General features: G+C 35.2%; 1 protein-coding gene across 2 annotated transcripts in view; it reads left to right on the forward strand.

Moving 5' to 3' along the window:
* LOC108762208 (colorectal mutant cancer protein) overlaps window positions 1-16,939 on the forward strand; it is a 111,318-nt gene that overhangs the window by 25,415 nt on the left and 68,964 nt on the right. For both annotated transcript variants that reach the window (XM_018509113.1, XM_018509114.1), the window contains exons 3-4: window positions 6,505-6,734; window positions 7,874-7,995. In XM_018509113.1, the coding sequence (XP_018364615.1) occupies window positions 6,505-6,734; window positions 7,874-7,995 (352 nt within the window). The remainder of the gene's footprint in view (window positions 1-6,504; window positions 6,735-7,873; window positions 7,996-16,939) is intronic.

Consider the following 16,939-nt stretch of genomic DNA (forward strand, 5'->3'; position numbering starts at 1 on the left):
ATTGTTATTTACAAAACGTAAGTAACCAAATAAATTTGTATTGTTAAATAAAAAAATTTTGTTCATCTAACAAAAAAATATTGTATTTTGTCATTTTAACAAAATAATCCAATGATAATCGGCCATTTGTGAATAATTCTCTTTTTTTGTTACTATTACTATATCTTTTTTCTCAGTGTACAATATGGTATATATGCAAATACATATATAGTATATATTAGTAATTGATTGAATTATTTTAAAGCAATGAAGACCCAGCTTCGACCGTAATAGGCATTTTCCTAGTTTTTCAATTCTCAATATATTAATTCCATTAGCCTTATAACCTTTTTAAATGTTCAATGTTTAACGAGATCGCAAAGCGCACGCGGAGACTCGTTTGACTCGATGCCTCGCGTGCGACAGACGCGAACAGTGCAAATGTGAAATTAAACAAGTCGTTAAATTCACTTTTCTCACTGAGCGGGCAAACATACCGACGCCGATGATAAACCACGTATTACAACGCGATCGTTTCCCACATGGTAGTATATTTCTCGCACTCGCTCTCCGGCGTCGAAGTGCCGTTTAATTGCCACCGCGTGTAAATACGCGACGCGTATCCATTTATTTCGAGATAACGCTCGAATAAATTAATACATTGCGATAGAAAACACGGTCCGTGTGTACGTCCATTACTTATACATTACTCCCACATGTACTTTCCTGTTTTATAATTATTTTTAAGAAAAAGTATTTAAAAGACTCGACAACGAAAAATTGCTGTATTTTAATCTTTTTCCTATAAAAGATTAAAAAAGAGAGAGAGAGAATAATAAGCGTACAATTTTAATCTTCGAGAATCGGGACTAAACTTTTATTGAAAAGGACGATTTAATAAAAGTACGAGAGACTTAACTCGTAGATAAAAATACTTGTAGAGTTTTCCCGCTTGTTCGCATACAAATGATTTCTTCACGAGATGCAGAAAGGCCATCTTCAAATAGAGAGAGAGAGAGAGAGAGAGATGCATATACTTTTAAAATAAACTCACGTGTCCGGTGTAAAACCGCAAATGCGGCGCCCGCGAACGGGATGGGACGAGCGACACGCATCGCGATGGATTAAGTTGCGTTCGTTCTTCAAGCTGGCGATGAGATAGATAGGTTAGAATATATTCCTTTTCTCCCGTCTCTGCTTTTTTGTTTCACCTCTCGAACCGCAGCGCGGAATGCATTTATTCGCGCGTCGCAGTGGTACTCGCGGCGTCGCGCGATCCGCTCCGTTCCGTTCCGTAGATGTTGGTATTCCTCGTAACGTGAAATCTCTCATAATAATCCGTAGAATCTGTCAAAGTTTATCGTGAGCGAAACCCGAAATTATATATAACTGACTATTCATTTCTACACTGAAAGAAAAGATTGGCTGCTGCAGCAAATTAGATGGTAAAATATGGCATAGCATTTTTAATTGGTTGCAACAGCCAATTTTTGGATGCTGCAGCCAATTGTTGATTGTGTTAGCCTATCGGCAATGTCAGTATAGGATTTCGATTGGCTAATGCAACCAAAAATTGGTTGATACAGCCAATTAAAAATGCTATGCCATATTTAACCATCCAATTTGTTGCAGCAACCAATCTTTTCTTTCCGTGTATCAATATATTAATTTTTATCTCGGTTTAATTTACTCTTTATCTATTTTTTCTGAGTCTTAGAACTAAAATAGGATAAATAAAAAGCAGCTCCGGATCGAGGTAATATTTTTTGCAATAAAATTATTTACAAGTCTGAAGCATCATATTATCAACCTCTTCTAAGATGCCTATGAGCATCAATATTATTAAATTACTTGTCAATTTAATTTGTGATATTACTGTTCTAGTTCTATTAAGATTGCATTTCAGGACTGAAAATTAAATTCAGCTCGCAATTTGCAGCATTGAATATATAGTATATAAATTCATATAGTACATGAAACTATTTAAGCATTAAAGATCCAGTTTGGCCGTCAAGAATCTTTATTTTTAATTTGAAAGATAAAAATAAATTTAATCGTGATTAAAATTAATCTATATATTGGTAAAAACAAATATTGGTCCTAAAGCTTCAGAATATTGAGTTGTATATCCGCGCCATCTCTTTTTCTACATCTGTCATACTAAAGCACTCTCAAGACTCCAAAGACTCTACGCTCTTTGATTACAAATCCGATAGGTGCTTATTTCGCGTCGATACGCATGTCTCATCGTAGAACCGCGACTTCTCGTTGCGACGCAGGCTCAAAGTGAATCGAAAGTAAACGGTTGTCGGCGGCGCGTGCAAGAGGAGGAACTACAAGAGGGAGGATGCAGTCGTTAAAACTTTGGGAGACGAGAATTCTGGAGAGATTGTTCCGACGTAGACGCGGACGTCGTCGAGTGTCACGATGGTACATACATGGACCCGCCCTAAACTTGCACTCTCTCTCTCTCTTTCTCTCTTTTCGTCTGTCTGTCTATTAATAACCGCGGACGAATGAACCTGCCGACTAATGATCCTGACATCGCGCTTGTGGATGTGCCTTTGATTTTGCTGAATATTGTGTTGAGTAAAGAGATCGTAGAGAGTTTCATCAGTAGTGCCTGATATATCGTCTTTCCTCCAGATTTCCTCCGAAGTTCTGCATGGAAAAAGAATTGTACTTATTGTTAGACAAAAAGACGTAGTGGTGGCAACTATATAAGACGTAACTAAAGAAAGTGTAACTGTAACTGTAACTTCATTACAAGTAACGAGTTACTTCCTAACTCTGGTGATATCTTCTTCGTTCGAGAGCTCGGAGTAATTGCTAGCATTGTGGACACAAGACTTTAGAAGAAGTAGAAACCGTAATAATGCGGGATCTAAAGAACTGTAGAACGTTGGAATACGACTCGGACGTCGATTAAAGTTAACAGTCCGGTCGATGACGTTCGTTAGCGTAATCCGTGCGTCAATTATCGCGTCGCAGTGGAACACGCGTAGGACTCACTCGAGTGCAACGCCCGCGAGTATCGGTCGAGCTTCGAATGGAGCTTTCGTGCCGCCGGAAGCAGGCCTGCGCCGACGACGACGACGCTATACGTAATCCATTAATATCGCGCCCGCGATGGACGTCGCGGTGCGCGGGAAGGGATGGTAATTAATGCGTGACGTTTAATTCGCGACGACCGTGCCTAAACCGGCGACACCATTGTTTCGACGAGATGAGAGATAGAGATGAGTATTCTGTTCTCAGAATTGGCTGTGATAGTTGCGCGCGTGCGCCCCATAGAAGGGCGTCCGATACCCGCAGCTGTCTGTGGGAAAAATAAAAGAAAACCAGCGGGAACCAATAGATGGTCATCCGTGAGAAGTGCGGGAGCTTGGTGGTTCGGTTCAATCGATTTTAACAATACTCGCACAATTCTTTTAAAGCGGAGTTGACAAAATTCCATATTTTTTGGCTAAAGTCCATGTCAGCAATTGAAAACTGGCGATTGAAAATTTATTTTCCAGAAGAAAAACGGATGAAATATTGGTATCTTCTGTTAAAAACAATAAAGTAAATAGAAAATCTCTTTATCGATATTCTAATTCATACTGTTCAGCGTTAATTGAAATTGTTTCCCAATTTAATCTTTAGTCAAAATAAAATCTATGATAGATTAGAAATCGACGTAACAAATAAACTAGTCTTTTGTTACAAGATATTGTATGGTAAACGACGAACCAGATCTAAGTATATCGATAAAAATTTTAGATTTTGTTATTATTATGTTTCTTTCATCAAATTAGAAATTATAATATAAAATTTAGAAACATTTATATGTACGTATTTACGTCTTTAATATTTCTGTTTTTAAAATATATTTCACATATTTGAATTAAAAAAGCCTTTATTATAAAGTGTTTTATTATTATAGGTTCATTATTATTGGTTTATTTTATTTTTCCTTAAATCAGTGTGATTTAAGGAAAAGTACTAACTAAAGCAAAAGTACATATATCTTTATGCATAAAGAATCCACATATTTTAGTATCACACATTAATCATTTTCCTAATTAATAATAATAATAAAGGACTCTTGGTATTAATAAGAAATAAATACAATAATAGGGCACGTAAGGGTTTAAAATACAAATTTTTATGTTAAAAAACCGAGATATTATACAATAAAACCATTATATTCTAATTGATTATAATTATATTATGATATAACGTGTTTCGGCCTTTCGCGATTTAGGCCCTCTTCTTTATATATAATAAACGCAATGATGTTATCATAATCAAACAGTGATACTAGACATGGAATTCATTATATACGTATGTTGTGAAACCAGTTGAAAGTTACACAAAAAAAGGAACGGAAATTGCTCGCCAAAAGGTTGGAAGACTGATTGAAAAGAATTTCTTGATGTTCTAATAAAATTATAAATTTCATTAATTATTTTAAGATAAAAAGCAAGCAAATATATACGCCACCTCAGTATAACACTTACCTGCAATCTGTCAAATATATTGATTAAAAGATTACAATTCGATGATATGATACTCGTCAAAATTCCAATAATCAGTGTGATAAAAATTCATTTTCCTAATTTTTGTTGATTTATTGCATTGCACAAAGTTCAATAAAATTTGAAATTTACCATTTTTACCATCCATTGGATTTTTCAAGTCTATTCTAAAAATTTATTGTAAATTATAGTTGATATATCCGGTAGACTCTTTACTGTACGTCACTTAGATATATCTTCTCAGGTCAGGATCCAGATTATCCGTATCGCAAATAATTAACAATTCCTTGATTTCCCGAATCGCGACGTTAGCGCCAATGACTGTCGCAGCTTCCGCGTCTGCAATGGAACACGCGGCGAAAACGCGAAAGGACGAGGTCGGCTTCAGAGAGGTTTAACGATTTTCCAGGGATATCTCCGTTGCGGCAGACGGCTGTAACTGATGCATCTTTAATATTGTCCTGTCGACCTGGCTCGCCGGAGAATAGTTACGGTGCGTTGGTCCGCCGCGATTCTCATCCAGCGTTGGTTCGCGTGACGCGCCCATCGCGCGAATTCACTCTCCTCATCGAGCCGCGGTGTCGCCGTCGCGACCAATAATCAAGAGTGACGGGCCTGCTCTCGTCCTTCCATCCGGTTAGACAATTATTTGAGCATCGTAATAGACGGGAGAGGAGCGCGACCGTACGAGAATGATATGACAAGCACCGGCGCCCCGTAGCCGTCCCTTTTAATTAAATGAAATCTCGACGGTATCGTTAAAATGAGAGAGCATCTTAGAGCTCTTTATCATAGAGCGATTTGGTTGTAAATCCGTTTGCTGTGTACACGTCGGACGATTGTCATTGTCGACTGAGTCGGGGAAAAAGGTCTGCTCGTTGATCTCCATAATGGATTATTAAATATACTCTCCTTTAGTCTTTCTACTTTTAACTGTTTCGTACCTCATCTTCCGCGTTGTGTCTCCGTCTGACGCATGAATTATTCACAAGATGAATTATTCATAGAAAGAGAGTACTTAGTCTTCATAATACACATTCCGCTTAATATGCGATACGACCAACGATTTATTATTTGCGATTTGCGTTAAGTGGTTGCGCGATCGGCACGAAAAATTTCTCGCTAACGGATCCAAGTTCCTTTTAAATAAACGAAGCGCAGCATTTGTGATCCCGAAATAAAATCGCGTTCTCACTGCCGATTTCGAGCTTGTAGTTTGTAGGAGAGACTGGTACTTAGGTACTGTATCGTATCTCGGGACACACTGATTAAACTCTTAATAATGACGAGATCTTTAATGTTAATTATTCCAGTTGTATTATGTTCCATTTAAAGTAAAATATAACTGAGCTGCCACAAAAAATCTCGATATTATCAAAAAGTAATTTATGTGTCCCAAGATACAACATATATCCCTAAATACTACAGTAGTGTACTTAATACCTAAGTATTAACATTAAATATCAATTTAACACAAAATATTTAAATAATAATTATAATATATTATGTTAGTACTCGAATATATTAAAAAATATATAATAAAGAACAATAAGATTGGAAATAAGACTGTTTATGTTACATTACTTTAAATACGAAGCGCCACTAATCCGAATGTTAAGATGTTGAACTATTATATGTATTCATTTAAATGAATTAATTAATAAAAATATGACCTCGGTCGGGAGTCAAACCCGGATCTCTTGCATTCCGTATACGAGCGTCCTATATAAGCCTTTAGGTTAGATATTAATATTTCAGTTTGATTACGTTGAAAGTCCGACAACCATATCGGCACGTAATTATGATTTCTGAAATTAATTCATTTGAATGAATATATGTAATAGTTCAACATCTTAACATTCAGACCGTAGTGGCGCTTCGTATTTAAAGTAATATATAATAAAGACTATTTTTGACAAATACAAAGTGTTTAATTGTATATCGACGAGACATTTGACGTAAGCGTTTCACCCCTAACGGCATCCTTTGCTTTCTGAATTTTCAGCCAGGACCTATTGACGGTGTGCCGGGAATTGAACCTCGAGAATTCGGTGGAGGAATTAATGCGGGAATTGGGCGCGGATGAGCACGGTCGCATTTCCTACCAAGAGTTCCTTAGGCGACGTCTGGCCCTGCGACCGGAAATCGAGGCCCTTAGGGCTGGCAAACGACGGAGCAGTCCACATCACACCCACACGCCAGAATACCTGCCTACCAGCAGCGACAACAGTCTCGGTAAGAATTGCACAAATCGCCCTAATTTCCGCGACAAGTCCTTCCATTCAACGACGTTGAATTACCGTAGCTGAGAAGAACCGGAAAGCTTCGCGCGAGTAACAAATATCGCATTCTCGTTCGCCGATTCTGAAAACATAGACGATGTTTGTTCAACGAAACACAACCATGGGATATCGCGCATCGGACAATGTATCGCGATCTAGCGTGTTACGTGCACGCGTGGAAATAGAGCGCGAGCCATCCGCTCGAAATTGATGATTGATGGAACAATGAATACGGGACGACCGAGGAAATACTGCAACGGCATTTGTAATATCCCGAACGAGCGGATCGCATGTAACTGGATGCGATACGCGAGATCGATGAACAAATTGAAACTGACGACTTTTAGGATATTGTACGTTACCACGTACATATGTTTCCGTTTCACCATTCGTATGCAACCGTGAATCTTCATTGAACGATAACCGTAAAAAAAAAAAACAATTTACGAACAAAAACGTAACAATATTACTTTTTTAACTATTTTGTACTACTATAAATTAGAAACTTGCACGCTATTATTTCTTTAAAATAATTGAAACACTTTCGTTAAGTATCTCAAAGCATTACCAAAAATATAATAATTCCATAGATTGTTTTCTTATTATGTCTAAGTATTTGTGTAGAATTTGAACAGAATTTTTCTATTAGTTTAAAAGTTATTTAATTTTTTGTTTGTTAATTTTTATGTAAAATTGCATTTTGTAATACTTATTTGCATATTTGATGAAATTATAGCATTACGAATTAAATATTACATTTTTTATATATATTAATTAAACTCTAATAAACATTTGTGCAAAATTTATTTGGATTCACTTGTCTAAAAGTTATTTAACTAAAACTATATCAAAATATCATTTGCGCTGCATAAATAATTATAACCAAACTATTTTAACTGTTTTATTTTTTGTAATTGTTTCGGGGCGTATTCACAACTAAAATGTTTTTAGCTGATAGCGACTTTTATGGCTGATTTTTTAACTGATATATCGAAAAACATATTTAAGCCCGAGTCACGTTTGCTCATTCTTTTTAGTTCCATTTTTCTTCAAACGAACCGTACTAGTACGTACTCGTAATTTCTACTTCAGGCACTGTGTCGGGACGACATGAAAGTTGGGAGTTTGACAGCGGTGCCCGTGATTTGTCGCCGGAACCCCATAGTCTTCAGAAGCTAGTGGAGGCGGAAAAAAAACTGGACCTCGCGAATAAGGTAAGCCGCAACAATTTATCTTAACAAAACGATTGTCGATATCTTTCGCACATCCACGAGAAATTCTCTCTCGGTATTAGATTCGTTCCGCATTTCGTGCGCGAATCGCTTTCGCGTGATCGCTTGGTGAACGTCTGTCTTACCGTTATAATCTCGTGATGATGTAACCTGTCATACCTATCATGTTCCCGTATATGCGTGTCGACAGGAAAAGCCTGTGAACCGCACATTTCCAAAATTTTAATGTGGGGACTCTCTAGGCTGTATAAATTTAATATTTCCTAAATTTTAACACTTCTCTACGCAATTATGTAGATTTAACTAAAGACTCTCTAATAACAGTCTGGATATGACACATTTTTTTATTGGTCCGCCTAACGATTCGAGAGAGAGAGAGAGAGAGAGAGAAATAGATAAAAAAAAGAGAATAGAATGAGAAAGAGAAAGAAATAATAAATGTCAGAGAGAATCTTAAGGGAGAGTGGAGCGTTCTCTTCTCTGATTGGTTCCGCCATTTATCCGCTCACTTCCGCAAATGTGCATGTGTGCATATACGTATATGTACATATACACAATACTAGTGCGGTACAATACTAGTGTGTGCAGCACCGTATGTTTCATCACGCTTCTACCATTTCTCCTACTCACTCTAACGAATGGCGGACGAATGGCGGCTTCCGGCTGAATCCGCTCCACTCTCCCTTGATTCTCTCTGGCAAATGTATGTCCTTCTCTTTCGTTGATTTTTGTTAAAATTATTCTGCATACAAAACTATATAAAAATTTTTATTAGAGGGTCTCTTCTAAATTTAACTATATATAGATTTTCAACGCTGATAATGAATTTTGAAATACAAACATAATAAGTACCAATCTACATAAAAATCAATTTATATTATAGTTTCGCAAATAAAAGTCCTAATGAAAAAGAATGTTTTATTGAAGTATTTAAAAATTTAGCTAAATACAGATCTAAAAATAATTTTGTTAAACTATATATAAAAATAATTATATTGGTCGCTTAAGCTGGTTGTCAGAATGTCAAAATTTTTTGCAATATTATTTAGTTTAATTTTATTTGATTGCATACATGCAAAGTACGATTTTGCTGAAGTATCTAAAGCTATGTACAAATTGAAAATAATTTTTTTTAATTATCAAAACAATTGTATAGAACGCTTAAGTATTGATGACGATCCATTTTTTTGAACATTTTATTGTACATAATTATTTTGATAATCCAAATAAAGCTACTTTTAGATCTGTATTTAGCTAAATTTTTAGATACTTTAAAACCATTCTTTTCGTGTAAAGAAAGAAGAAAAAAATCACAAAAAATATTTTTTTTTGTGATTTCTTATTTGAAATATTCGAAGTAAAATAAATCGTTTTGCAAACTATCGACTGACGGAGCTTTGGAATACTTGTGTTTGTTAATGCAACATTCGCGCTGATGGAAAGTCAACGAGACGCGCAATTATCCAAGGGAAATTGTCTTTGCATGCCGATAATCCTCGGTTTTCCTTGGCGAGAGCACTCGTTCACTTAACTCCTTCATCTCTCGCCCACGGCTCTCTATTATTTCCCTCTTCGTATCACGAGTTCGCGCCTGGGAATTTCTTTGTCAGCCACAATTAACCACGATACCACCACTGAGATGCGGTATGCCCATGCCGTAGTGGAAGATGGCAAGACATGCAATTTCTGCATTCTCTCTGCTTTTCTCCGTCCGCTCGTCGATCGCGCTCACCAGTCTCGGTATCGAATTATGAGGTGTAGATTAACACTGTCAACATTTTATCGTTTGCACAGGATCCTTCTTAATTATTGTAAAATATACTGAGTTGAATTTAAGAGGAAATTTTGGTCTAGAAAATGATTTTCACAAGGTAAATTTCATGGTTTTTTTAAAAGAAAAGCTATAGAAATATGTATTTTTGGATATATGGTATATTTATTATGTTTGCACAGGATGCTTCTTAATTATTGTAAAATATACTCAGTTGAATTCAAGAGGAAATTTTGGTCTAGAAAATGATTTTCACAGGGTAAATTTCATGGCTTTTTTAAAAGAAAAGCTATAGAAATATGTATTTTTGGATATATATTTATTCGTATTTAAATTATACGTATAAAGTATGAATTTTTCAAAGCTTAATATTTTTGAAATTATAAATGATACACATATTCTGTCTTAAAAAGATGATTCATGATGATGAGCATGATTCAAGGATTTCTATATTATATTCGTGTAAAATAAATGAAGCAATTGTAAAATAAATTAACAAAATTTTTAATCGACACAAATGTCACTATTATCCATTCTAGAATGAAACTTTTATTCTGTTAGTATAACTAGTGTAAAATTTTGATTGTATTAAGATTTCACAAAATGACGACATTGTAAACATCAAAATTGTAACGTATTGCTCTTTTTCTCAATAAAAATAAATAAATATTAAAAATATCGACTTGATTCTAGTATGTACGATAGCAAAATTCATTAAAAATTTTGTTGGTTCATTTAAAATGGATAGAAGTTTTCCAATCATGTTCACCATCTTTTTAAGATAGGATATGAAAAGCAGTTTACATGAGCTTCGAGAATATTGAGCTTAGAAACTTTCAAAAATTTATACTTTAAGAGCCGAAAGTTTGGATACACTTTTTAAAAGTTTAAAAGTTTGGAAATACTTTTTGACATTTTTGAGATTATTCAAATATCTATAACAATGTATTTATTACAAATAACAATAAATCCAATACTTTAGATCTAATAACAATTGTTGAATCCGAAAAATTATTGCTAAAAAATACATTGTTAAATGTATAAATAGAACTTGGAATATTTGAATAAAAGTGATCCTGAAAATGTCGATTATTAAAAAGTGTTTCCAAAATTTTAGCCTGGAGTAAAAATGAATTTAAAAATGAGTAAATAAATACCTAAAATTTTACATTTTTATGTTAAATAGCTTTCCTCTACCATAAAATTTAACATCGTAAAACGCTTTCTAAAATCTCCTGTAAAAAAACTTTAAAAGAGTTATATTGATGAATAGTTAAATTACATAATAATCTTGAAAAAAAAAGAAGAATTATCTTGTTAAATGTTAGATACATTTTTATGTTTAAATTCGCGCCCACAAATTTAATGCGTAACAACTTGAAATTTCGTTTTCGCTCAAATCGCTTCAACAACGAAATTTCCATCTCCCGGGGCGTTTCGGTTTCGCGGATGATTCGGTTCGCGATCGCGCTTGTAACCGCGCGTTCGCCTCCCCGTTCGTTTTTAAGAGTCACGACAGCTGCAAAGGGAAAAGAGAAATAAAAGCACCGACCAAATTCCGAGGTTATCGCGATTTCTCGCGAGAGTCTGCACTCCCGTGTTTCGAGGAACGAGAACACAAGGAGAACAGAAGGAGGATGATTTCGAGGAAGGAAAAAAGAAGTGCGCGCCGTTTACTGCCTATAAATAACCGTTATTACGCTCCGCATTACGGCATCGAAAAAAAAAAAAGTGGGAAAGCCGCAGCAGAGAATTTTGACCGCTCGAGGAGGAGCGTCGCGCCCCACGCGGAAGAGCGGAAGAATTTACTAAGAAGATATAAAAAGCACACCGATTTACGTATGAAATAATATCTTTTCTTTTATTACGGACGTATAGCTTCTTTTAAGGATAAAATATTTCTCAGTGCTCGGCGTATAACGCGCGCATTTGCGTTTTAAGAGCAACGCCAATAACAAACTCATCCCTCTTGATGTTTTTCCTTCCTCTTACCACCCTGCGAATGTGCAGAAGAGAAGCTTTCACGCGTTCGCGTTACGATACCGACGCCGACGCCGACGCGCGGCGGCGCGGGCGTCGGCGACGTCGACGTAGAACGTCCGTTTTCCGGGAAAGGCGTAAACACGCCGCGTCTTAGGCCACCCCGCTCGCTCATGCGGAGAAGCTCGTTGCCTTATGGAGACGCTATCCTACGTGAAGCACGAATTTCCATAGAAATGGAACGGAGAAATCGCGGAGCGCAGGAGTCGTCGGGGCAAACATAACAAGCGATGTTAATTCCCGTTGTTACTCCGGCATAAGAATTACTAAAACTGCGCTACCATGCAGCGAGATGACGCTAATGCGCTATCGAGATATATATCCATTGCGTGCAACATCAATTTCTGTATATCCATACCGCCATAACTGCAGAGAAATCGAAGCCATATTTCACGAGGGGAACGTAAGTGTTTAAAATTGAATTCAAACAAAAAACACGAACACCAATGAATAATCTGTTTTAACTCGGCATTACCTACTCTATGGCGAAGTGTGATAAATTCAAAATATTATAAACATTAATCAGTATTCATAATCGATTTTTATATTTAGGGTAAAATCATTAGTTGTGGCTCACTCTTTAAAAAAAAATTCATCTTTTTATCCAGAATAAAATCAAACAATTAATAAAATATTTAATAGTCATGATTTTGATCATAAAGATTACATTATGAACGATTTTATTCTATTTCATTATCGTTTTATGTTTTAATTTGAATTAAATAAAATAATGACAATTATTCACAATTAGACCTCATTAATTGCGGATCAATTCACCAAATGCTTTATCCTTTTCGATGACATTACTACGTCCCATAAGAATAATAAAACTGATTTGCGTATGCATATCAAAATATATATAACGAAATTATAATTAATGATTCACATTTAATTCTAGGGTCTAATTGTGGGTCATAATGCAATTTTAACACATTCAAGTTTATTTAAAATTAATGACAGTTAAAAATCAATGATAATTTAAAAAATTAATGAAAATTAAACGTTTAGTAATAAAAAAACAAATTATGAATAGTAACACTTTTTGCATATATAGACATATATGGTATACTATTTTATATTCTATTTTGATACTTAAAACAAATAAATCTTTTCGGGATGGCATCATTTGTAAAATTTGACAAGTTATTTTAAACATTTTTATAATAAATTTACATAATAAAATGTTGTTATATTATGAACGATTTTATTCCATTTCATTATCGTTTTATGTTTTAATTTAAATTAAATAAAATAATGACAATTATTCACATGATTAAACAACACCCGCGGACACATTTAATCTCAACTGAGCATAATGTTGATTTTTTCCATAAAATGTAATGCTATTTACTACCTACTATAAGCCATAAGGCAATTTTTATGATATTACACTTTGAATAAATTTTTGAAGATACATGTATTAGTTAATTTCGCACATTTAATTAATTAACGATATCGATAAAATCTGTAGCGTTGTTTCCAATAAATTAAATTCAATTGACACTTGAAAAAGATAAAACAAATGCTAAAGTATCTTGTGATATGTATCATTTAATGGAAAATACTGTAATTATTTAAATATAAAAAAGTGATCCGGAACTAGTGCCTAATTTACATCTAATGCTTTTACCTTAAGGCCATTTTATTATTAAATATAAGATGTTTATAATTATAAACTAATCACAGAAGTGTATTAGCATCTTAAGATTAAATATCTTGATGGTCTTGAAATATAAACGGACTATGAATACCAGCCATCCATTATTTTTACAACTACTCTGTGTCTCTATTATTGTAACTCACAATTGCTTCAATAAATACAATTATCTACCATGCCCAAAAGAGATAGCGGACTAGAGGAAGGTGGGATAAAACGGACCTTTCAAGTGAAAATAGCTATATTTTTTTTATTTGTTAAGAAAGGGCTTGTTGCCCTTTGCGTTAAATTTATTCTACAATTGTATAGTTGTAAATGGTTGTAGTTGTATGAATTGACCAATCACAGTCAAACATTTTTCTTGTATTTAGCTGTGATTGAATTTTTACAACTACAATCATTCACAATTACGCTTACGCGATTGTAGTATAGACTTTAAGTGGAACGCTGTTTTCTCGTTTGACTATATAGGCGTGTGTCACTCAAGGAAGGGATAAATATGAATAAACAACGTTATCTGTGCTGAATGCACCCTTTTACCTCTTCCTGTTACAATATTATACAACTCGTGGAAACTCATGCAGAGGTACGCACACTGTTAAATAGACAAATCGTATCAGATTGCACATCGGACGATGATCAGACGAACAATGATCGTCACAGGATTGCGCAGGACCGACAATCCTTGCGTCCTCTTAAGGGCTGTCGCACACAAAATTCCGTAACAGTATGCGTAAGACGTAAACTTAAACCGATGAATCAATCAGGATACTGCTTTAGACTACGTAATACGGAAATGGAAATAAACTTATCCATAACCTTGCAATAAGGCGAATTTCAACCGGTTGAAACTCTCCTTATGGGGATAAGTTTACTGCTATTTCTATTTCTGTTAGAGTACGTAGATCTAAAGCAGTATTCTGATTGACCCATCGGCTTAAGTTCACAGTTTAAGGTTACTGTTACAGAAATTTTGTCTACAGCAGCCCTAAGGGCCTAAGCACCGTAACTGAGTCACAGGTCATAAGTCATAGTCGTAGGTTGATCAAAACACTGTGTGTTATATGTGATCTACAATAGGCAGCAGTAGTAATGGATTAAGGAATAGGTTTAGAAATCAACCAATTATAGCTGAATATGAGGAAAATAATCAATTATGATTGGTCGATTCCTACGCCTACTCCTTAATCTACTGCTGTTACTGCTTATTGTAAACCACGTATTAACATACGACTCAGTTATGACCATCTTTGTGCTGAAGCCCTTAAGCCCGATCTCTACATAGCATGTAGGACAAAGGTCGCAAGTCGCAGAACTAAAAACTAACTTAACGTATTTTAATTATAATAAGTTGTAGGAAGCAGAACGCAGGACATAGGAAGTTGGATGAACTTCAACTTTCGCATCCTGCGTCTTGCATTCTGTGTATTGCGGCCTGCAATCTATAAAGTCCAATCTACATTAAGTCCGATCTACATAAGACGCAGAACGTGGATCGCAGGTCGCAAGACTAGAAACTAACCAAATATATTTTAATTACAATAGATTGCAGGACGCAGAACGCAGGACATAGTAAGTTGGATGAATTTCAACTTTCGCGTCTTGCGTCCTACGCATTGTGGTCTGCGACCTATTACAATTTCAAATACATTACATCTGTGACCTGCGTTCTGCGCTTATGGTAGATCTCGGGCTTTATAATTTAAAATACTTATAGGATTTATATTGTTTATATACTGATAATTTTGCGGCTATATCACGTATGATATTTAGAAATGTAATTAATATTCCCTAATTGTAACAAACCGCCCATAAAAGAAAAGAAGAAAGCGAGACGGCGTCGCACAGTCGATGGACAAATTGTTATCAGAGCGTGTAAAGAAGGATGCGCCTCGAAGCAGCTCCATAAAAAAATGAAGCTTGATAGGTGATAAGCCGCGACGAGATAATAAAGACTGCAATAAGATTTCGTAATTTTTCCCCCGAACAAATGACCCGTACGAATGATCCGAGCGCGTGATAACTCGGCGACGATCGGTCGGGATTGCCTCACGGCTTCGTCTCCTATAAGACGAAGAAATATCCTGACTGGGACGATGTTTTTCTAGGGCGACCGATCGTTATTTTCCATCGTGACGCCCACATCCTTTCTCCCGAGGATATTTACTTCCGCCCTCTCGTCGTCGGGAGGCCCCGAGAATTCCATACCTCTTCGTCGTCTTCCCTATGAATTCCCGTGATACGTTCGCGTGACGCAATAAACGGTATGTCGCGGTGATGATACCGTAAGGCGCGGTAAAATTGCGCCAACAGGTGCGCGAGACTGAGAGAAAATATCTTCAGATCTCGGGAAAATTCATTGAGTAACCAGAGACACGTGTTTCGTATTAAATTAATCTTCTAATGGTATATACAAAGTCTCGAGGTCAAATTTCGCGTCTTCGTCTGTTTTATAGAATATATACAGTGAGTGCAAAAAGTATTTGTACAGAGAAAATATTTTTTAAAAAAACTTTATTTTTAAAAAGTAATTATTATTCAGGGAGAAATGAGTCATCGAATTGATGTCGAATCGATATCGATACGATGATTTCAACACTAATTCGACATCGACGTTTAATTGATGATCATTCCTTGCTGGGTAATTAACAATTTATTCATAAAAAATACAATAGACTGTATGTTTCTTAAAATTATATATACCAAAAAGATGTGTATTAATTATAGAAAATATATCATCTGAAAAATAAGCGAAAATTAAAAATCCTATTGTTTGGATTCTCAAAAAGTATTCGTACAGTCGAGAAATTTAGCTTCTAAAATCAGGAATACATGCGAAGCTCGTTTGCTTATGTTAGAACAGAATATATTCATTGTATAAAATTGCTAATTAATGTTTATTTTTTACAAATAAAACTTTTTTTATAAAAAAATTTTTGGTACAAATACTTTTTGCTCTCACTGTATCTTGAGTACTTACCACATTTGTTTATTATTTTGAAACTAAGGCAGTAAGTCAGCTGAGTTCAAAAACAATATTATTCTTATATCATTTTATAATACTCAATTATTCATTTTTTTTCATCTCTAAATAAACAGAAGAAGAAGTTTCTTGTTATTATTTACTTTTTTATCCATTTTATACATAGATTAAATGAAAAATAAACAAAACAGGCTATCGGGACAGATTTAATCCCATCTTCCTAGATACATTCTGAAAATTACTGTTGTTAGAGGGTTAACAAAATTCGAGAGAGGAGGAAAGGGGAAAAGGAAGGAGAGAGTGAGAGCAACTTTTGGGATCTTCAGTCACTGTATATAAAGCTCTAGATATGTCAAAGTAGCGCACAGAGGCCATTTTTTACTTACTAACTATACCCTATACCAATAAGGGCCATGGCACACTGAAAAAAAAGTCTAGTTATAGCTATCAAATATTGAGTAAAATAGTTTCAACT

Source organism: Trachymyrmex cornetzi, unplaced genomic scaffold (assembly GCF_001594075.2).
Source record: "Trachymyrmex cornetzi isolate Tcor2-1 unplaced genomic scaffold, Tcor1.1 scaffold280, whole genome shotgun sequence".
NCBI lineage: Eukaryota > Metazoa > Arthropoda > Insecta > Hymenoptera > Formicidae > Trachymyrmex > Trachymyrmex cornetzi.